This window comes from Rhinopithecus roxellana, chromosome 14 (assembly GCF_007565055.1).
Source record: "Rhinopithecus roxellana isolate Shanxi Qingling chromosome 14, ASM756505v1, whole genome shotgun sequence".
Lineage (NCBI taxonomy): Eukaryota > Metazoa > Chordata > Mammalia > Primates > Cercopithecidae > Rhinopithecus > Rhinopithecus roxellana.
This window is the reverse complement of record NC_044562.1, coordinates 84,901,978-84,926,376: the sequence shown is the minus strand read 5'-3', so window position 1 is coordinate 84,926,376 and position 24,399 is coordinate 84,901,978. Positions and strand designations below refer to the sequence as shown.

The following is a 24,399-nucleotide window of genomic DNA, read 5'->3' as shown; positions in this document are numbered from 1 at the left end:
TGCTAGCTGGACACAGACCAAAAAGGTCTAAACTCTTTTCTACAGTGCAAGCTTTGAGATATTTGAAGAAAGATATTGGGTAAAATCCCTTCAAGTTTTCTCTAGGTTAACCATTCAAACATATTCAGCTTACCAATGAAACTCTTCTTTAAGGACGGCATCCAAGCAAGGCCACTGCATTGCCCAGTTTCCTGGAGCTGAGCTCTGTGGGAACCTGTCTCCAGGAGTGAACATGTACTCAAAAGCTTGGAGAAGCCCACATGAGGTCAGGGATCTACCACCATTCTCCTTGTTCTAGTTTTTATATTTTTATTAATGTAGCCTAAGACCATGTTAACTTTCCTGGTGCTAACATCACAGACATAGTGCATAGTAAAGAACATGAGCATGGAGCCCAGCTCTACCACTTACTAGCTATGTGAGTCTAGGAAAGACCCTGACATCTCTGGGCTTCAATTTCTTCACTGGTGACATGTGGTTAACAAGTGGGTTTACCTCATGGGATTGAGGTAAAGTTTAAGTGAATCAATACATATAAAGATCTCAGAGCAGTGCCTGGCATCAAGTAAGTATCAGGTATTATTATTTTTGTGCTTCCTGTCAACAGAAACATCTAAGCCTGCTGGTCAGTCAGTGAAAAACACCATTTTAAAAGTTTGGTCTGAATTCAAAGGGCAGCTCCACCACGTGTTGATATGGGACCTAGGGTAAGTCACTCAGTCTCTCAGAATCTCAGGTGCCTCATCTATAAATCAGATATAATGATGATTACTTTGCAGAGTTGTCATGAGTAAAACAGTGTGTGCTTGGTATAGCATATGCATATGTATCAAGCAGTTGCTACTGTTGTCGTCTTCCTCATCATAATCATTATCATCACTATCGTGTGTGTGGATAGAGAAGGCTGTGGATCCAGAAGATGAAAGCACAAGGGTGTGGATGAAGGTGAACAGAAATAAACAAGTGCACTCTCACAGATATGTGACTCATCTCATACTTAAAAAGAAACAACAAATCGAAATCTAAAGTGAAAACTAGTAATGGGGCAAAAGCCTAGAAGATTAATACGATTTTGGTTCCAATTGTAAAATTAAAGTGGGTTTTAAGGGACTGTATGGAACCATAGCTTCAATACCAGCAGTAGAAGATTTTGATGGGGTTCCAGACAACAAAACTAGATTCATCCCTCATCCCTCTAGACATCTTCAGATACCACCCCAACCCTGTATACTCACATATAACCCACCTATTATCACTTGGATTTTGTCTGTACTAAACAAAGACTAAAGTGTAACTTAAAGTACAGTTAAGCAATGCCATAAAATAATTGAATTTTAAGAGAAGCAGCAGAAAGTTTTTGAAAAAAAATCTACCAAGAATTATTACAGTTTCTAAACAAAGTAGGAAAAAGAAACAGAAAAAAATTAAAAACAGTTACCTGCTTTCTGACACTGTACAATCTTTTCCTGGACTGTGTCTGCCATTTCTATGAGAAACCGGCTCTCTTGAATCATCTGTTACAAAACAAACATCAAAAAGGTAGTTGTCAGAATCCTTGAACTGGCTCATTGGGAAGATGACATACAGAAAGACCCACGTGGTAACTCCAGTAACAGGAAGTCATAGTCTCACCACAACAGATGGGATGGGAAGGATGAGCTCTGTTCCAACCCCCATTCATCCTAACACTGAGGCTAGTGTCACCTTCCTTATGATTACTCCTTTGTGTAACACGCTTGGCACACAGTGGGCACCAAATAAGTAGCTGTCGAATAAATGTACACACATTCCTTATGTCCCAGGTCATAATCATAAATACCTAATTCCACTCCCTTAACACCAAAGATTACTGCAATATCAAGGCAAGTGGTATTGGAACATAATAGCAATGAGAACAAGAATAGGGTTGTTTATCCTTCCAGAGGCAGCAAAGTCACCTTTAAAAATATTATCTGCTCCATTTTATCCTCCCTGTCTCTCCCCAACCCCACTCCCACCAAAAAAATGAAGTATCTCCTATCTTCTCCAAATTCTCTCAAAGCTCCCTGTGTAGCACTCAAAGGTGGGTTTGAAGTCCCACTCAGCTACCAGCAGGCTCTGGTCCTTCCCATCTCACTCCTTCCTAAATGCCACTTCCAGAATCATCATCCAAAAGTACAGTACTAACTAATTCCCGGCTTTGTCATTTTCTCCCTTGCTTACTGAATGAAGTAAAATTTTTCTAACCTAGAGCTATGGTGTTCCAGTTCCCCTAAGTCTCATTTGACATGGATGAATCACGCTTCTCTAAACGCGCCCTACTTGTTCCTCCTCCCACACATTTCTTTCTGTTAGGGAAGTCTTCTTAAGCCATCTCCCCTGATCAAAATCCTGACAGGCCTCAAAGCTCACTTCAGTGCCCTCTTCTCTATTAGTTTCCCGATTTCCCCTTCTGTCTCCTTCTCACTCCCCATATTCCCAAAACATTCTATTTTTTCAATCTGTTCATGGAATTTTTTATTTTCTATCTTATAATTTATTCTTTACCTATATTCTTCCATCTTGTTGCTTCTCCAGTAAATTGTAATTCCAGTAGAGCAGGGACTCAATCTTATTCAGCTTTGTATTCCCAGATGCATCCATCCATTTACATAATCACTTTTTTTCCCTGTTTTACTTTTGTGATACTGATTTCTTCTCCCTCTCTACTACCCACATATGTGTGTGCAATAAAACATTTTATTTATTACTGACCACTTCTTAAACTTGTAATTATCTTTTTGAACTCCCATCTCTCTTTTTGTCTCTAGATTTCTCCACTCTTTTTTTTTTCTAGGCTTCCTCATTTTTCTGTAATTTTGTATGCTCTTAATTCTCTTTCAAATTAAGTACTGAAAAATAAGCATAAAGCTTTTAACAGGATTACCCCTATAGAAATATAATACTCAAACATCAGAAAGTAAAACAAATGTTAAAACTTTATTACATGCTTATTTGAGGTCAAATAAATTTAGGATCAAAACATACTCCAAAACCTTATAGTTCAAGTTCTTTTCAAAAGCCCCCAAATAAGTATTTGTTAACCCCGTAGTATAAGTTGTTTCTTTTTTTCTCATTGTCTAATAAACCTCATAAAGAGATAATCAAGTATAATTTTACCTCAAAACAAGCTTCTCTTTGAGATTCCTCAGAAATAACCTGAAATCTTTTAGTAATAAAAGTCCCAAATTGTGCCCTCACATATTTCATCATTAATACTCTCAGAACATAAAATCATTGCTCATGTGAAATTGTTTCATAAGGGCATTCAATTTTCTCTATGTCAACAGCTTCTATTGTATCGAGAATAATAAATGTATTCTATTTTCTGCAGTCAGCTTTCAATTATTAGTAGCTATAGAAAAAACAAATGAGATGAATAGTTAAAATGCACCAATAATCCAAACCACAATTTAAGTCAAAAATTTCAAATTTTCCTTTCAACTAAGTAATTTATCTAAGTTGTCAGGGAGAAAAAATGGTCGATTTGAGTTTCATCTCCTTCCTAGATCTCTAACTGATACTGATGTAAATAAAACACAAAGCGCAAAAGCCAAGCAGAGAAGGTGAGAAGATGTCCTCAGATAATCCCTGAGCCTGGAAGTCAGCACGACTCAGCCATGACGGCTGGGTTGACTCAGTCGATAGAATCTGGCAGTGGCCTGATTTACATATCTGATGTCTCAGCCTGAGCTGCTAGTTGCCTTTGCCTGTTGTAGTAATACAAAGAGCTTTTCTCTGGTTCTGTCACATGAATCTCTCCTAATGCATCTTATTTCCTTGTCAGGGCTTTGTCTCTAAAAGAATAGAGGACTTACCCAGATAAAGGTTGACATTACTTTATGCATTAGATGTATCCAGAGCAGGGGTGTGTAAAGTTACTAGTTAAGAGTAAAATTATGTCTTTTAAAAGAAAACTTTACTGAAGGGGGCAGTGATACTGTTACTCAAAGATGGATTAAATTGTTCAGCTTTTGTGAAGAAACTATCCTTCCAGCTCTTTCCAGTAAGAAGTTTAACTAATTGCCCAGAATCATTGCAGAGTCAATGTAATTATTTAATAATACTGAAAAGATGCACTTTCATCATATCAGGACTCAAAAATCTTTCACAGATTCCCATTTTATCCTGAATTAGATCTAAATTCCTAGAACCAAATCTTTCTACTTAGAAGTCATCTTACAGACAGCCTATCATGGACAACCACATTTTATAGATTAAAAAAAAAAAAGAGCTAAAAGTTAGCTTGCTTAAAACCACACGAATAGTTAGTGAAATAATTTAGACTAGAATCTAGGCATTCTTGAGGAGCAGACCATATTAAAGTGTAGAATTCCTATTGCAAGTGCAAGTTGGTGATAAACACTTAATAAAGTAACATTCATCAAATTAAGCATCATGAAAATAAAGTTTGCCATGACTGCTTTTCCCTCCAAGTCCAATTCACAACACATACCAACCATGATAAATATTTTTTCATATGAAACATAGGAAGAAATGTATTTCCTTGAGTCCTCTGCTTTTTCAGGAAGGAGTCAGGAACTTTGGAGAAGCTATTGCTCGAGAAAATGTGAGTCAATAAAAAGCTACACTACTCTAGACTTTTTTTGTCCTCTCCTTTTCAGAACACTGGAATAATTCCTCTAGCTCTTACTTTCCTTCTAAGCAAAACAACAACAACAACAACAACAACTGGGTTTTGATTTTATGGTTCTGCAGTGGCTCATCTTTTCAGATCATTTAAAACAAGGTGAGTTTTATTAAACTTGGTACATTTGTAAATCAGATTGCTCTTACATATATAGTTGCTAACTAGAATGAAGATTATTTCCTTTAATTCTCGAGTTCCTTAAATATTTAAAATGAAGCAAATAAAAGCATTGCTAATAGGTTGGCATCTTGTTTTTAAGCAATCAAACCTGTCAATGTGATCAACTCTCAGTCATACAGAAACAAGTGTAAAGTCAGAATATTTGCATGTTCACTGAAAGTCCACTGCCTTTGGTGTATGCAGCAGAGCTCTCCATCCTGGGACTAATGCATCACATTTGCAAGCCTGATTTGTAATGGCACAGGACAAGTGAACTCGCACACACAACAGGTCAGAGGATGTTTGTCTTCATGTTCACAATGGTGACAAAATCTACTTCAGGGAGCCCTTTTGGCATAAACAGATCATTTTTTTTCTCTTGTTGTTTTGTTCCCCAAAGAGTTGTCAGCTATACTTTGAGTAGTCATTAGAAATATTTGTTTTTATCTAGCTGTCATTACAGTTTAGCTCCTTCATAAAACTTCCAAGTGAGTAGCCTTGGTAAACCTTCTCCAGCATTTTCAGGCCAATTTGACTACCTTACTACCTTTAACCAAAAGTGTTACAAAGCCTGAACATTCAAGAATGCAAAGCGAACTTTGGGTATGCATGGACAAAATTCCACAAAATAGCCAACCTGAAGTACTTGCTTATGGATATGTATCTCTGATATCCATGGTCCTAGAGATCCCAGTACCAAGTGGAAATTTTGCCACTCCTCAAGATGCTGATAATTTTCCCCTTATACAGAAAACGTGTCCAAAGACATTGCTGTACCCATATGTGAAGGAAGGTTCCATGCTCCAAGTGCACAGCATCTTGTTTTTAAACACCAAGCTCTGGTTGGGCACACACCAGCAGACCATTCTTTTTTTAGGTTCTATTACTATACAAGCAAAGATACTTCTTGAAATGCAAACTAATAGAGTTCCACACAAACTTCACAATGAGAGACAGTGATGGAAGGAGAGTATCTTTGACTTAACCCAATCTTAATTTAAATGGATTTCAATAAGCAAAACTAAATTAGGGAACTATAGACATAACTACAATTCTTTCCCATCCTGAGGCTGAATATATACTGGTTCTAACACTGATATAAGAGAATGTATTTAATCCAACCATTACACCTGGCTTAACTGCAATACTTACTAGTGTATTTGTTCCATTGCAAGCATGATTAGACAGCAATTAGCTCTTTTTTGCTGGATTCCTGCTCACTCTAGCACAATCAACTGCTCTCCAAATCACCCCCCAACTGACTTAGTATAAGATTAAATAACCCTTGACTTATGTTCTCTAGATTGTTTTGATTTCCTTTTTTCAAACAACAAATTAAAAAAAATTGTTCTTACCATAGTAAAGTTTTAACTTTTATGTTAACATTAAATAAGTTAGCACAGAAGTCCCCTTTGGAGAATGCTTTGGGCTTCTTTTTTATTTTTATTCTTTATTATTATACTTTAAGTTCTAGGGTACATGTGCATAACGTGCAGGTTTGTTACATATGTATACTTGTGCCATGTTGGTGTGCTGCACCCATCAACTCGTCAGCACCCATCAACTCGTCATTTATATCAGGTATAACTCCCAATGCAATCCCTCCCCCCTCCCCCCTCCCTGTGATAGGCCCCGGTGTGTGATGTTCCCCTTCCCGAGTCCAAGTGATCTCATTGTTCAGTTCCCACCTATGAGTGAGAACATGCGGTGTTTGGTTTTCTGTTCTTGCGATAGTTTGCTGAGAATGATGGTTTCCAGTTGCATCCATGTCCCTACAAAGGACACAAACTCATCCTTTTTTATGGTTGCATAGTATTCCATTGTGTATATGTGCCACATTTTCTTAATCCAGTCTGTCACAGATGGACATTTGGGTTGATTCCAAGTCTTTGCTATCGTGAATAGTGCCGTGGTAAACATACGTGTGCATGTGTCTTTATAGCAGCATGATTTATAATCCTTTGGGTATATACCCAGTAATGGGATGGCTGGGTCATATGGTAATTCTAGTTCTAGATCCTTGAGGAATCACCATACTGTTTTCCATAATGGTTGAACTAGTTTACAATCCCACCAACAGTGTAAAAGTGTTCCTATTTCTCCACATCCTCTCCAGCACCTGTTGTTTCCTGACTTTTTAATTATTGCCATTCTAACTGGTGTGAGATGGTATCTCATTGTGGTTTTGATTTGCATTTCTCTGATGGCCAGTGATGATGAGCATTTTTTCATGTGTCTGTTGGGTGTATGAATGTTAGGAAGAATCAATATCGTGAAAATGGCCATACTGCCCAAGGTAATTTATAGATTCAATGCCATCCCCATCAAGCTACCAAGGAGTTTCTTCACAGAATTGGAAAAAACTGCTTTAAAGTTCATATGGAACCAAAAAAGAGCCCGCATTTCCAAGATAATCCTAAGTCAAAAGAACAAAGCTGGAGGCATCACGATACCTGACTTCAAACTATACTACAAGGCTACAGTAACCAAAACAGCATGGTACTGGTACCAAAACAGAGATATAGACCAATGGAACAGAACAGAGTCCTCAGAAATAATACCACACATCTACAGCCATCTGATCTTTGATAAACCTGAGAAAAACAAGAAATGGGGAAAGGATTCCCTATTTAATAAATGGGCTTCTTTCTTACAGTTGTAACCTTCTGTATCCATTCCACTTCAGAATGATATATTTAAGATATTACCCAAATATTTTCATAATAACTTAAAATACTGGAAATGATCAAATATATTAGGAAAATACTTCTTGATTGCATGAAAAATTAGAAAGGTGAGAACACTGAAAAGGAAAAGCTCAGCCATCTAAAGAAAAAAGTATATAAAGTCAGATAATATTTTTCTTTCAAATGTATTTGCAAATAAAATTCTGCTGAGTACCAGGTGGCAGAGGGGTAGAAGAAGTGTGTTATAAGTCACTGTGAAAAGTCCATCATAGGACTAAATGATCTAAGACTCCAACTAAGGACATAAAATACCATGTGGTCAACTCTGAACACTGCGTGTCACTACTCCTTCCCTTTTCAGGTGTAAGTCTTCCTTTCCCATCAGGGTTGCCCATTCCTCAAGGACAGAAGTTTTGCTTTATACTATTTCTTTCTCTAGCACCTTGCACACTGCCTTGTACATAGTAGGCATCCAAAATATGCTTGCTTAGTTAACTAATTAAAAGCCTAAAGACACATACAAAATGACATATCAAATGAGAAAATGTTATTTTACAAGCGGCAAATGTATGTGTTCCCACACATTTTCCTATTTATCTTGAGTTACAGAATTGTCATTCTTTCTATCACGACTATCTGTGCTGATTCTATCTTTGTTCATTCATCTTTGATTACATAGAATAAAATGTAGAAATGTGACTAGAGTAAAACATTAGGGCTGGAGCTAAATCTACATGCCTACAAACGCTATTGCAGAATGAAAAAAGTCAAACCCATTCAAACAAACTAGTTTTGATAGTGACCTACTAAAATCACAAAATGTTTTCCAATCTAATCACCTGCTATTACAACTCCATGTTAAATGATGAGTAACATGTTCACGTCCTCAATCGTAGACTCCTAGGGCTGGGTAGTACCTCACCATGTTACATCTCCTGATGGTAAGCTGCTGATGCACAAGGTCTGCTGAATCTTCCACAGTATTTAATGGAGTGGCTTGCACATTAAAAGGAGTTCAGAAAATGTTTATCAAATGAAACATCTCCATTTTCTGGCTATAACACTAAGTAACTCTTTCTGTAACCAATTTTCATTCTTAACAACCCCCAAATTAAGATGAATCCTAAATGAAAAAAAAGTCATATTACTTTTATTTGCAAATATAATATGACATTATGAGCCTTAAAAGACAATGACTCTGTGACTATACTACCTACTTCAATGGGATATTTTTCCAGAGAAAGTAAATATCCACAGTGGGGAAGTGATGCTTGCTCTTTCAGAGACCTGAGGCAAAAAAGAAGAATCACAGTAAAATAAATGGAAGAGTCACTTGGAAATGGTCTTCTGATTTCAAATTAAGCTCCAGGGACAGTTTATCGAAAACTTTCCTGATGAGCAGAGGGCCACTGAAATGGCGCTGTAGTGAACAATCCAATGCCAACAGCTCTTCTCTTTGTGTATTTAGCTTGCGAAAGAGGCATCCATTCTATCATTGACTTTTAGAGCCTTTTCTACTTGCCAGAGTTATTAACTGATAGTGTTCCCAGTTCCCTCTAGTGCTGTTTTAGAAGCTGTACACTTCCCACCTCCAGCCATGACACGTTTTATATCAGCAAAGTCATCTCTGCTTCAGTTGCACAAAATATTAGATAGGCATTTACATAGCAACATCCTATTCAGAGTATTAATAGTAATAGTAAACTGGGCTGCCCATAAGCAAATTGCAATTCTTTGAGCAACCCCACCTTCACCTTACCTAGACTTGGTGAACCCTCTGTCATTACCATCTCTCTCTTTCCCAGGTTAAAACCCACTTGTGGAACAGGATCTGCTAAATTCACTAGAAGGTATGAATGAATTAATAATAGCTCAATGTGTTATTACTCACAGGGATGTTGCCGCATTTAAAATAGATAAAAAGTCTTAACCCTAGGGAGCTAGTTGTAACTTTGAAATTTCAAGTCCCAGGAAGCAGACAGAAAACGTACACTTTAAATAACATGTGCTAAGACAGGGGAGAGTGTGTCTTCCTTTCTTCTGAAATTATGCCATGTCAATAGGCCCATTTTGCTACAAATACATTTGATTTTTGATTTCTTGATACCAACACAGTTACTATAATGGAATTACAATTGCAAGACTAATATTAAAAGGACTTTTAAGGCTGGGTGCATTGGCTCACGCCTGTAATCCCAGCACTTTGGGAGGCCGAGGTGGGCGGATCACGAGGTCAGGAGATCAAGACCATCCTGGCTAACATGGTGAAACCCCATCTCTACTAAAAATACAAAAAATTAGCCAGGCATGGTGGTGGGTGCTTATAAAGTCCCAGCTACTTGGGAGGCTGAGGCAGGAGAATGGCATGAACCCAGGAGGCGGAGCTTGCAGTGAGCTGAGATCGCGCCACTGCACTCCAGTCTGGGCGACAGAGCGAGACTCTTCCATTTCCAAAAAAAGAAAAAAGAAAAAAAAAAGGAGAGAAAAAAATGACTTTTAAGACTGAATTTTAAAACCCTCAGGAGGAAATATTTTCAAATATTTAATGAGCAAGTGTTGGTAATAAATAGTGGGATGTATTTATTTATTTATTTATTTATTTATTTATTTATAGTGGGAAATAAATGGGGAAAGCTAAATTTAGGGGAAAAATCTGTGCAGATGAACTCAGGGTCAGTGTTTTCTAGAATATTTTATTTTATTTTCCCTTAATAATAGTATAATTTGATGGACTCAAGTTTGCTTTCAACTTGCCTGATTTATTTCTTTCCATACTGAAAAAAGAAAACATCTGTATCTGTTCAGGAAAGATTTCAGGTTGTTTTTTATTCTAAACATATTCTGCATTTTTTAGTGGTAACAATTTTTCCTCTTGGATGGCATCTATGCAGTTCATTACCATTTTTGAGAAATCCAAACATTTAAGCAACTTAAGTCTAAATTGAACCAAAGCGTTCATTTTGGAATACCTTCTCCCCACGCCAACCCCACCACTAGGCAATAAATCCTGGATTTGCTTTTTTCCCTTATTCATCCAAATCAGTTTTTATTAATAGTCTGTGGTAGGTGGGGGGTGGGGTGGTTAGACTGTATTTTTATGAGAAGTTTCAAGTTTACATAAAAAGTAAATGGAAAGTACAGAGTTCTCACCCTCTAACTCTACCCCCACCTCCCAGTGTTCCCTACTGTTTACATTTTGCATTAGTGTGGTATATTTACTACAATTGACAATCTACTATTGATACATTCTTATTAGCTAAAGTCCATAGTTGACATTAGGGTTGACTCTTTGTGTTGTACATTCTATAGGTTTTTGACTAGTGTATAATGACATGTATCTGCCATTACAGTATCATACAGAATAGTTTCACTGCCTTAAAAATCCTTTGTGCTCCACCAGTTCATCCCTCCCTGCCTGACTCAAAGCCCCTGGCAAATAATAATCTTTTTACTGTCTCCATAGTTTTGCCTTACTCTGTAAGTTTTTTAGCCAAATATAAAACAGGGAACAATTCAGCAAGGGTGGTATCAGAAAGGTAAAATCAAGGGGATTTAATAATTTATCATAAAACATATTCAATTATAGGATGGAAACTACACGATTTTCACCAACAACAGATGCTTTTATTTATTCTTTTTATTCAATGAACACTACCTTGTAACGTGCTAATGTGCCTACATTGTTTTGGGTGCTAGAGGTGACAGTAATAAGTAGACAGGATCTCTAACCTCATGGAGTTTACATTCAAATTGAGGGGTAAAAGAGGACAGAAATTAAAAAGTTCAAGCAAAGTATTTTTCAATACTGCTAAGCAGGAAGATGGAAATAAAACATGGCTATGTGACAAAGGGATGGATGGGGAGAGTAGTTAGGGAAGGCTTTTCTGAGAAAATGACATTTGAGCTAAGAATTAAGAGATAAGGAGGAATAAATTATAGTGTTCCATTGCACAGTAGTGACTATAGTTAACAATAATATATTGTATATTTCCAAATAGCTAGAAGAGGTGGTGTCAATGGTATAGTGGTAAGTACAGCTGCCTTGCGAAACAGCCAGAAGAGAGGATTTTAAATGTTCTCACCACTAAGAAATAAATGTTTGAGGTGATGGATACGCTAATTACTCTAATTTGATCATTACACATTGTATACATGTATGGAAATGTCACACCATACCCCATAAATATGTGCAAAGAAAGCCAGTGTGGCTGGAAGAGGGTGAGCAAAATAGAGGGTGTGGGAGTGAGGCTGGAGAAGCAGATGAGACTGGAGAGGCAGGTGAGGTTGGGGAAGGCAGGTGAAGCTGGAGAGGCAGGTAAGCTAGAAAAGGCAGATGAGACTGGAGATGCAGGCGAGACTGGGAGAAGCTGGTGAGGTTGGGAGAGGCACATGGAGCTGGGGAAGCAGGTGAGAGAGGCAGGTGAGGCTGGAGTGGCAGATGAGGTTGGGAGAGGCAGGTGAGGCTGGAGATGCAAGTGTAGTTGGGAGAGGCAGTAAAACTACAGAGGCAGGAGAGATTGGGAGAGGCAGTAAAACTAAAGACGCAGGTGAGGTTAGGAGAAGCAGGTGAGGCTGGAGATGCAGGTACAGTTGGGAGAGGCAGGTAAAACTAAAGAGGCAGGGGAGGCTGGAGAGGCAGGTGAGGCTGGGAGAGGCAGGTGAGGCTGGAGAGATGGGTGAGGTTGGGAGAGGTGGATGAGGTTGGGAGATGTAGTGAGATTGGGCAAGGATGGAGAGGCAGGTGAGGTAGACAAGCAGGGGCAAATCCTAAATGACCTTGTAAAGCCACAGTCAGGAGTTTCCATTGTATTTTAATGGAAGCCACTGGAGGATTTTAAGCAGGAAAGTGACTTGATTTGATCTGTTTTTATTTCATTTTATTTTATTTTATTTTATTTTTTATTTGAGATGGAGTCTTGCTCTGTCACCCAGGCTGGAGTGTAATGGCGAAGTCTCGGCTCACTGCAACCTCCGCCTCCTGGGTTCAAGCGATTCTTCTGCCTCAGCCTCCCGAGTAGCTGGGACTACAGGCGTGCACCACCATGTCTGGCTAATTTTTGTATTTTTAGTAGAGATGGGGTTTCACTATGTTGGCCAGGCTGGTCTCAAACTCTTGACTTCAGGTGATCCACCTGCCTTGGCCTCCTAAAGTCCTGGGATTGCAGGTGTAAACCAGACCCTTGATCTATGTTTTTAAATGTTCACTCTAGATCTGAAGAGATCTCAGAAGACCTATTTAAGATTAATACAAACAGTAAGACACTAAGAGCACTAAGGATGCCAACCATAACAATGCAAATCCTAGAAAGTAAAAATGGTGTTTTAATTTCAAGGCCAATATCCTCATTACATGTATCTGTCCCCAACCACCCCATCCCTCAAAATAAATACTCAACAGAGATGACAACGGTGTTTTTAATCACTTCTGAATTCTACCAAGTCTACCATGTGGTGTCGGGATATTTACACTTAATTCCCTCCCAAAATGGTTTTCCATAGAGAACTGTACATGAAAGACTTCATTGTAAGTATTTCTGCTTCCACCATAGCCTTTTACATTAACCTTTGGAAAACCATGCTCTGCCTGCAATTACAATTTGCATTTTAATAATACATATGAGAAAAAGGCTAATATTTCAGTCTTGGCTTCAGCAGATAAAACTGAAAAAACAAGACACTGTCACACGCTCGGGGATGTGAAATGGAAATTGCCCAGCCCCAGACCAGGTATCCTTCTGCTTACTACAGGTCAGCTTCAGGGAGCTCCCTCGCCACGAGTGATTTCTCTTTCTTAGCTTAAAAGAGAAGTGGAAGAATAAGTGATTTCTACTGTCTGTCTCTATGGCAACTAGTACCCTAATTTCACCTCTTAGATGGCAATTATACCTATTCACTGAATAGCTTTCAGTCCCCATTTTATGTTGAAAAAATTGATTTCATGAAAAATGAGATGCAGGTAATAGGTAAACTTTTCCCTAGCAACCATGAAGTACAGTTTATAACAGGTATGGTCATTCATAAGCAGAACATGCCCTGTGGAAATTTTCATTTTTCATTCATAGAACATTTACCTCAAATGTCTTTCTTCTAGTTGTTTTTTTAATGATAAAATCTTCATCTTTTCTTCCTGAAGGTTTATTTTATTCAATTATACAATTAGTTGGGTTTATTATAAAGAGTTTGGTGAATACAGAAAAAATATAGAAAAGCATAAACAAGAAAATATAATTCACTCTCATATAAAAACAATCACTATTTATAACCTGCTAGCAACTTAGGTGCATATACATAGAAATGTAATTTAAATCCTATTGCCCATTTTTTTGTAATCAAATTTTCTACAAAACATTGTAAGGACTTCTGCATACCATTAAATATTCTTCTAACACATGATTTTAATATCTTCAAAGGAATCTATAATATAGATTATTACATTTCACTTAGCTAATCTTTCTATGTTGACATTATTAACATAAATGTTTATGCATCTCTCTATTGGCTTAGAATAAATTCAAGAAAACGAACGCTATAGATCAAACTAATAAGCATTTTAAATTGTATTGCCAATTGTTTCTCCAAGAAATATTATATCAATTCATTTTTCCACTACAGGTAGATGAATGAGGGTATCCACTTCCTTAAATCCTTGATCAAAGGTACTATTTTTAAAGAGAAAAAAAAAATGTCAATTTAATATTGAGGGGAATATCTTACTATATTTTCTTAATTTCTAATTTAAAACTTATTTTAAGGTTAACTGTTTTTCATTTTTCATTGTTATTGGGTGAGGGGGGTGGGGAAGTGAATTGCTTATTCACCGCTGTAGCAGACTATTGGTTGTCCCTTGATATCCATTCTCCCTTTATTTCCTCGTAACAGAAGAGACAACATTTAGCATATGGCCCCTTGAAATGATATTTTCCATTCTCCTTTGCAACTAAGTGTGGATATGTGTCAACTCCAGGCTGATGAAATAAAAGCAAATATGATCTATTCTATTTCAGATAAATGTCCTAAAAGGAAGAAGCTATGTCTTACTTCTTTTCATCTTTCCTGATGGTTAGAATGCAGATATTATTGCTGGAGCTCAGCACCCATTTTGGACCATGAAGATAAGGGGTACATTCTAGGGATTAGTGGAAAAATATAGATTCCATATAAATTTTGTCTCAACCATCACAAGGCAGCACTGAGACATGTTTACTTCCTATAGGTGTACAATTAAATGGTTATATTGCACTCTAAAGTCATTTAGATGATGAGTGTACATATTTTTGAGGGTTTTTAAAAAATAATTCATTCTTTGCTAAAGCAGAGCTTTTCCACTTACAACCTGTGGAGCTCCAGGTTCAAGTCATTTTCTCAGAGGTCTCCACTGAGACTTAGCGGAAGCTGAATGGGCCAGCTCGGCATGCTACCTCCAATCCATGTTTCAAAGGTAGTCACCCTGTGTTATTCACTGGAGTTCCACAAAGGAGTCCCTGCTATTCATGATTTCACATGCACACACACATAAAAAACATGGAGTCACAATTTCTTACCAGATCATAAGCAGCCAGCATCTTTTTCTGCACATCTGGAATTGCACTCAGAGGCTCCAGGTAAGGAAAGTTGTCTTTCATCACAAGTGAGACTGAAGGAGTATTGTCACTGGTGATGAGCCGAGATGACAGAGTTAACAGGCACTGCTTCAGACTGGCAATTGGAGGGAGTCCACATAGTTCCTTAATAGACACGATTGCATTCTGTGAGGAAGAAAACATGGAATCACACTTCTGACCACCTGACACATCATCCCCAGCACTCCCAGGTTTATAGAAAAGTATATTCATTTTTAAAAGATAATACACAGAACTAATTCATGACTATACTTCACCTTGCTCAATTTTTACCAATCACCACAAACATCCCATGAAAGCAAAACAGATTGGGACACAAGGCTATGCAGTGCTTTTCAAAGCAGAGCACTGGGAGAGTCACACAACTAAGTACTGGCTGATCATGAATGCCATGTGTGGTTTGTATCATGGTGATCAGGAAAACATAATGGCAGGGGTTGTATACTGGGGTGTATTTCGCTAGGGCTTTTTTCCTTAAAGTAGCAGGATGCTACTGTTCACCACCCTCCATCTGACTAATCAATGGCATTCCTTTGTCACTTCATCAGAAAGGCACCCGACAGACACACACACTGAAAGCACATTTCATGTAGAGCTACATTTGTCCATGTTACAGTCTTTTCAAAAAATTCATTTGAAATAGAAATTATGACTATTTTACATTTTACCCACAGCAAACAGTACCTAACTTATTATGTGTCTCATGAATTTCATGACAATGATCACCTTCATTTTTCTACTGATGAGACTCCAAAAAATCCTTAACCCCAAAGACTTTATGTTAAGATAATATAAACTATCAATGCTACCTGGATATGCTTTATCTATAACTCTTCTTCTATGTATTTTAAGTACATAATATAAAATATGCAAAGTACATATTTCAAGAATTATATAAAATATGTAAAGTCTAATCTATAAAGTTAAATGCAGAAATGGTTTAAAACTAATCTAACATAGGGATTTATAATAGTACTAGAATTATGTCAGAAAAAGGTACATAGAATATGCTGATATTATTTGGATTCTATTTTTTAAATGGTGGCTAAGACAACCCACCACAAGTATTTAACTGGGTCATGGGTTTATGGTTCTGCATCACGTGAATGATAATGGTAATGGATTTTGGTATTAGGCAATCCTGGATTTATTTTCCTTAATTTTTAACTTTTGTAGGTACATAGTAGGTATATATATTTATGAGGTACATGAGATGTCTTGATACAAGCATGCAATATGAAATAAGCATATCATGAAGAATGGGGTAGGCATCCCCTCAAGCATTTATCCATTGACTTGCAAACAATCCAATTAGACTCTTTACGTTACTCTAAAATGTGCAGTTATTATTAACTATACTCACCCTGTTGTTCTATTAAATACTGGCAGTCCTGGATTTAAAGGCTAACATTGTTATTTGTTAACTTGCAATATTTGGGAAATGTATTAACCTTTTCAAATTTATTCTCTATCTTGAAAACAGGGATTTTTGGTGAGGATTATTATAAATACATCAGCTAAAGAAATAAAGTGAATTGAATAATATCCACTTTGCACATTCCAGGTACTCAGTGAATATCTGTTATTGTTTGCATCTAATAACACTAGCCTAATAAGTGTATTAAGTAGTTTTTTTTTTAAGTTTAACACTGTCTCAGATTATAAGCATTAATGAAGGAAAGAAAACTTAACATTGAATTTCTAAATGTTGAGGCTAGTCAATTTCTATATACTCTAATTTTACTCTAATAATAATCTTGTGATAAGTATAATTATTTTTCTACTTTATGTGGAGAATATTGATGAGCAGAGACCTGAAATAATTTGCTGAAGATCGCACAGGGATAGATTTGATCAAGAACCCATGTTCTTTCAATTAAACCACATTTCTAAGACAAGGTTAAATATTTTTCAACAAGTTTGAGTGCTGATTTTTTTTTTTTGTTTAGTTTTACTTGTTCTTGTGGAAAGTAATTTATTATTGTTGTCATTATACATAATTTAAAACTAAAAAGTAACCTAATAGGCATTACACTTGTTTTATATCACTTCAGATTCTCTCTCATGTTCATATCTGCAAATATGTTATATATACACTGGTAATTAGTATGTGTGTGTTTGTATAAATTTTTTATTACACATATATTGTATATTCTACTTTTTTCCCATTGTTTCAGATGCACATTTCCATATATCAATTCAGTTTTGTACTAAGGATATTTAATGGATATACAGCATTTTGCTACATCTTAGTTCAGTCCGAACTTAACACAGCATTTACAGTTAGAAACATAAAATATATCTGTTTTATCACAGACAATACTGAACTTAGTTCAATGGTACACAGGTTTACACATCTTTCTTTCTTTTTTCATTTTCAGATAGGGACTTGTTCTGTTGTTGCCCAGGCTGGAGTGCACTCGTACAATCACAGCTCACTGCATCATTGACCTCCCAGGCTCAAGTAATCCTTCCACCTCAGCCTCCTGGGTAGCTGGGACTACACATGCTCACCACCACACCTTGCTAACTTTTGTATTTTTTAGGGATACAGGGTTTCACCATGTTTCCCAAGCTGGGCTCCAACTCCTGGCCTCAGCCTCCCAAAGTGCTGGGATACAGGCATGAGTCACCGCGTCCAGACTTAAACAATCTTTCTGATAAATTTTTGCAAATCAGTTCATTAATAAAACATTAGAAGGGTAGGAATAAGCAGGAATAGGGAAGGAGAGTGCGGGATGTTTCTCCTACCTGCATATTTTCTCTCATATCTATGGCTTCTCGTAATGGATGAACTGCTATTTTAAAGATGTCATCAATGGTTTTAAGACCGACATTCCTGAGCATGGTATACTCCCGAACTTTCTTCCCCATTCTCACTGAAAGACTGCGCTTCTGTGCCTTTCCTCCTCCACTTCGATTAGTTATTGCTATGTGGACAAAAAGGGTTACGTGCTCCATGATGTCACCCACAAAAGAGCGCAGGGGAACATGCCGATATCCAGGCTGCAAACATTCAAATGGTATCGTATATTGCCCTATAAACTCATCCCCAATGTAGTCATCATCCAGAGCAACAAAACGGATCATGGCCAGCTCAGGTAGGTTTACTTGGAACTCAAAAGTTTCATCAAAAATAGGATTATCACTGTTTTGCTGTACAGTTTTAGTTCTTTGTTCGGAACAATCCGCTGGAATTCCATGTATCTCTATACACACATAGGGATCTATGACATCCCCTTTGGCACAAGCTCCCTTGGGCTTTGGGAAATTCTGACCACTGATGATCTTGATATGAAGAGCTAGAGGAGACACCCCAGGTACAATGCCCTTTGTATTTGCGCTGAAGTAAGAAACTTCATCTCGCATGATAGACGGCCTTAGAACATAACCACATCCCCCATTTTGAAGAAACCAGCCCGTGTGAAGGTCCATCATTGGACCTGGAGTCTGAAAATTCATTGCTACAATCTGACAGCCACAATTCCAAAAGTCCTGTGGATTCAAGTTACTGGAATCGATCCTCATGGCACTGGGATAGATTCTTGATAAGAACTTCTTATTATAATTAACAAAATCCTCTGGGTACTCATTTGCAATGCGGCTGGCCTCTGTTTCACTAAATGAACAAATTTCCCAATAGTTTTGGCTTTTCATAGATAGTTCAAAATCCCTGTACTGAACAGATTTACAAATAGATACCAAATCAGAGAGCTCCCTACAGAGTCGGATTTGTTTCTGCTCACCATTGTAATCTACCGACATCCTTCGAGACATTTCGGCTTCTTCATCTTCATCTGTTACTTCTCCTTCTAACATATCTGGATCAGAAGGCAACTTCTTTCCTTTCACAATGATCATTCTTTTTAATTTTTCTGGTGATGGGAGGTAGGATTCTGAGGGCAAAGGTGCTTCGGTATAGAGTTTATTGCCAAAGACCTTTTTCATCTGTTGAACCATTACCTTCTGCTGTAGCAAGGAGCAATGATTTCCCAAGCAAAGAATGAGTGGGTATTCAGAAGCAACAAAGGCAAATTTATTTATTACCTCTATGACACTTCGAAAGGAAACATGTGTTGTCATGTTATTTCGATTACAAAGGATTGGTTCATTATCGGAACCATCACTTACATCGAGTTCAATGCTTCGACAGCCCATTTTCAAAGCTCTAACATACCCATTGATGTCAGCTGGCCCCCTGAACTGGTCTTCTATTAGATAGGTGTTATGAGAGGCATTGATATAGTAGTGAGATAATGGCTGGGTCATATCTTGGGCAACCTTCTTTTGCTCAGGATCAAAAATGTCACATTCTGATGACAATAAATACTGGGTAAAGCCATCAATTGCAAGAAACCCTTTTTGACGTCCCTCTTCAGAAAGTTCGTATCTCCTTATGATGTCTAAGCAAATATCCTCGGTAATATGGGTGACTCCTTGCTCAGCTTCTAAAAAGAGCATGAGATCATTGGCATCCAAATATTCTTTGTTTTTAGATATCTGTACAAGTAAGAAATACACTTCTGGCCTGGTGCAAAGTTCACAAAAAGCTTCACAAAATTCCTCTTCGGTCACGCGGGTGGTTAGTTTTTCCTTGCTCTTCTGGATTTCTTTAAACTTTAACCTGATCTTGGCTTCCTTCAGAGTAGGGTTGAGTTGTTTTATTAACTCTACAGAGGTGTCTTCCAACATAATCCCATTCCCATCAACATCTGCTGCTTCAAACACTGTTTTCAACCACATGAACCGTGGTGTGTTCTGGTTGCCCTCCATAAAATCAAGAGGCTGCTTACTTCGAGAAACCAGGTACCGTAACCCAGACACCCAGATGTTTGCCACATCTGCTGAGTTAGCAACTAGGTCCAGAGACTCATAGTTTTCCCCATGGAGTATGGAAAAGGCACAGTCCTCACAGATCTGGTCAGCAAGGCCATTGTTTCTAAATGTTTCCGTGTTTTTCCCCAGTCTGATCTCTTTTATGGCAGAAATATCAAGCTTGGCTTTCTCGAGGTCTTTCTTTGAAGGTTCCCAGCGAAGAGCTTGGAGGTCTGTGTCTAGAGTGAAAAAACGGTTGTAAATGCGAGAATTTGGCCGGACTTTCTTCAGCTCACAGCCAGCTTGCATGAAGCTGATGCAGTCATTTGCACTGCTAATTTTCTTTTCCGATGGCATGCTGCTGAAAGACACGGTTTTCTTTCTTCCACCACATTTTTGGTTTGAAGGATCCTGTAAAATAATTTGAAAAGAATGAATCAATATCTTTTAGAAAACAGATAAATTCAGTAACACTCTATGAACTCCTCAAACTTCGATTCACATATTGTGATTATTTAAATAGAGGCTAGCCTAAAGTTCACCTTTTCACTGTGTCAGAAAAGAGAAATTGCTAAGAAAGCTGAAATTATAGGATTCAGGCAAAAGCTTATTTTTCAGATGCCTGTGTGGTCTTTGAAACAAAATCAAGTATTAAGTACAAATCACTCTGATTTGTTCCTTAAAGCAGATTTCTTAAGAACCTCATGCTGGTGCCTCAACAACCTAGCTCAACTCCCAATAAATATGCAACAGAAATAAAGCTGTATATTTTTACAGGTTTCCTCATTTATACTTTGCAACCTTTTAAAGAGGTTTTCTTAAGGTTGATTTAAATAAACGGTTTTACCTTAACATACTTTGTATCACAAAGTGCTTAACTGAACAGCTTAACTAGAAATCACTTTTTTTCTCAAGCTTTTTCAAGGTGTCTTGAAAGTCAAATTGAGAGCTAATAATAGCCAATCACTCGCATTTGAGCAAATTTTCAAACTGAGGTAAACAATTTGATTTTAACATTATAGGAATTCACACCTGCATTTCAGTGTAATGTTATTAGCAGGCACAGCTTAAACCAAATAGAAATATGAATGGCTCTACTATCTTTTTAAGGTTCTTCCAATATAAGTTAAATTTCAAAGCCCTTTGCCAGAAGATTTTACAGAGAACACTTCCACCTTGCAAATGCCATTTCTGGAAGTGTCCTTGGATCTTAGTGTTATAGAATTCCAGTTTCCTCAGCCCATTTCACCCTTCCCTGACCAACAGGGCCAACAGGTCATCAAACTTCATCCGTTCAGAAGAGAGTATCTTAAGCAGGTTTATTATTTTTTGAGACTGTTTCCCTCTTGATTGTATCTAGGCCTTCTCCCCTATCATCCTTCCTAAAATACAGTTCCAGTCCTCTGAATACTCATGAGATGATGGATTTCATTTCAGTCTTGGGCTGTCCACTGTGTCTATCATTCCCAATTCATTTACACTGAATATCTGACTGATGCCACTTAAACTGGGTATTTCTTTACACTAGTCTCTGTTCTGACCACAGACTCAATTAATGATGCTCCCAACCACATCCCAATTCACATGACTGCCCCAGGAACAAATTTCCCAAAAGCATCATAATGCATGTTTACCATGCCCAATTTTATAAGCATACCAAAGAGTCAGCAAAATGTAGAGTACGAAGTACCTTGTCCTTGGAGAAAAAATAACTGTTCTTTTTTTTTTTTTTTTTTTTTTTTTTTGACAGAATCTCGCTCTGTTGCCCAGGTTGGAGTGCAGTGGCATGATCTCAGTGCAATGCAACCTCCGCCTCCCGAGTTCACGTGATTCTCCTGCCTCAGCCTCCCAAGTAGCTGGGATTACAGGCACATACCACCATGTTCTTGAGTTGTAATTATTCCACTCGCTAAATATATGACCTTGAGTAAGTCACTTAACCTCTCTCAATCTTAATTTCTGATAGGAATTAGTAATCTTTTTATATAACATAGTGTCATTGTGAGACTGAAAAGAGAAAATATGCATGACTGTTCTTTATAAACTGTAAGCACTTGAAAGGTTATGCTTTTCAAAGGAAGAGGAGCATTGCCTTATACACCCAGTAACTGTAGGACTATGAGTAGGTACTGACCAGGATATTGGGTATTATACAGAAGTTAATTCATTCCTGACTTCTGAAATTTCAGACAAATCTTCAGAGATAAATTGAAAATATTTTTAAAACAACCACATAAGATTACTATTTCAAATACTGAAAACTATAACCAAAGTAGTCTGGACCGTATCCTTCATTGGAAATATTTTAAAACAGGGTAGAATATCTTCTCTGGGACCTCATTTCATCAGTTCTGCCTATATAAGCTTGCCTATCCTATGATTCAGAAAAGACAGGATAATTTATTATTCAATTGACTAAAACTCTACCCATGAAAAGGAAACAAAATTTGCTTTAGTTATGAGATGTTGGTGGGATGATTCATTGACTCCAATATATATCAGATCTTCAAGTGACAATGATAGAAATTACTCAATTTAGATTACAGAATATTGCCTGTTGGTGTCCTGGCATTTAACAACTTAGCTCCTGCTTTTACAAAGAGTAGCTATTTTTAATTATCTTATAGTGGTCAATTTCCTTATCCTTAAGTTAAAAAACACCTATAAATCTTCAGCTAGTTATACACAGATGCTCTATTAGAACACATTTAAATTTGTCACAACCCACATGCTTAGAAATATCAGATGTTTGTGTGTATTTTTCCACACCATCAAGGCAGGCACCTAATGGCATTGCTGAGATGGGATTAATCTACCAAGTAAAATAAAGAAGAAAACTGTGAATTCTGATGGTAAATGAGATTGTGACTCAGCTTTTAAAGCTAACCATTTGACTTACGTTTTAAGCTAATGAGAGCTTTCACATTAAAAATGATTTTATATAAGCAGTTCATGTTCCAAATAGAATTGTTGTCAGCAGAGTGATAAAATCTCTAACAGTTTCTAACAAATATTAAATGGGAAATTAATGCTACTCTAAATGAATGTATATGGTTCCTATACCCCAAGTATGACATTACGCTAGCATTCTCCATAGTCTATCGCTCTGTTACTGATTTGAGCCACTGTTTATTTGTAAGAACAAAATCACTCTTATCAGAATAGCTTTCTCTTACAAGGCTCTCCTCTGCCGTATCTCCTTAAATCAAGACATTCCCCCCTAGCATGACAAGCCTTCAAGAAATATATGTTTTATATCTAGCCTGCAAAAGAATCCACCTGCCCATAATGCTAATTTCTTGCTTTGACCCACAATTCCTACATGATTATAAAACTTATAGCAAAATCCCACCTAAAACTTGGAACCAGCAAAAAAGATATGATTCTTAGGTTGTCATTTTACAAAGGACAGAATCCAAAGTCATTACAAGTTTCCAAATGAGCTAAAACTTGGCCAGAGCATGTGTGAATGAATAATTAGTTTGTCTGCTGATGACTACAGCCAAGATTATGTACATTCAAAATATGCTGGAAAAGGTTCAGGACTCTGATATTTCTCCAGGTCTGCCACAGGAAAGGAAAATGTCTGGATTCAGAGAGCAATCATGCTGTTCTTTCAATAGCCATGCAATTGGCTCTGACAGGCTGGGAAAGAAGAGGGGAGGTGGAAATGGTGCCCCAGCAGACAGGAAGGGTGGAAGACTTCAAACCTTCTAAGCTTCTTCACCACCACAGTCCTACACCCCTACATCTGTATTCCCTCAAGAAGAACTTGGCAGATTGGTGGTGGGAAAGAAGGAATATTAAGGTAAACAGACTAGAAAAAGTTGAAGGTTAGGTATCAGTTTTCCTTCTTGGTAAATACAAAACATAATAATTATGATGATGATGATTGAATGAGAGTCAATTTGATTCACTATACACTTAACACAATTCAACTATATACTTAAAAATGGTCAAACGGTAAATTTTATGTTATGTATGTATTGGGAAGATGGGTACTTCTGGCACTTTCCAAAAGAAACCAAGTTTATTATCAGTTCAGGTGTGCTCCAGTCAATGTCTAGCTCATTAGATGATTGAACTGATTCCAATGACCATAACATCTTTCCAGGAGATTTTTATACACTCCAAGGTCTTTCAGTTTATTTCAAAGCTAACTCTCCTCACATGAGAATGAAGGCAAGAGGCTAAAGTACCAATACCACTTCCACCCGACTCCTGTCCCAAAACCAAAGATTCTCTTTGAGCAGCTTACAACAAAAGCTTTAAATTTATTAAGATAAATAGTGCATTGTCATGCCTCTGTCCCCTAAATTAAAGCTTAACCTCATACTGCAGTTGAGTCCAATAATTAGTCAGACATTGAATTCAATCCTTTCTACTTTCTAACATTCTATACATAAGTTTCCACATTATCATTTCTCAAGAAAGGAATCACATTTCAATA

General features: G+C 37.3%; 1 protein-coding gene across 1 annotated transcript in view; it reads right to left on the bottom strand.

Moving 5' to 3' along the window:
* PLCL1 (phospholipase C like 1 (inactive)) overlaps positions 1-20,372 on the bottom strand; it is a 67,058-nt gene extending 46,686 nt beyond the window's left edge. Inside the window, exons 1-3 of the mRNA XM_030916935.1 lie at positions 17,886-20,372; positions 15,057-15,260; positions 1,439-1,514 (exon numbers count right to left, since the gene is read on the bottom strand). Of these exons, the coding sequence (XP_030772795.1) occupies positions 1,439-1,514; positions 15,057-15,260; positions 17,886-20,306 (2,701 nt within the window). The 5' untranslated portion in view covers positions 20,307-20,372. The remainder of the gene's footprint in view (positions 1-1,438; positions 1,515-15,056; positions 15,261-17,885) is intronic.
* Positions 20,373-24,399: the final 4,027 nt, after the last annotated feature.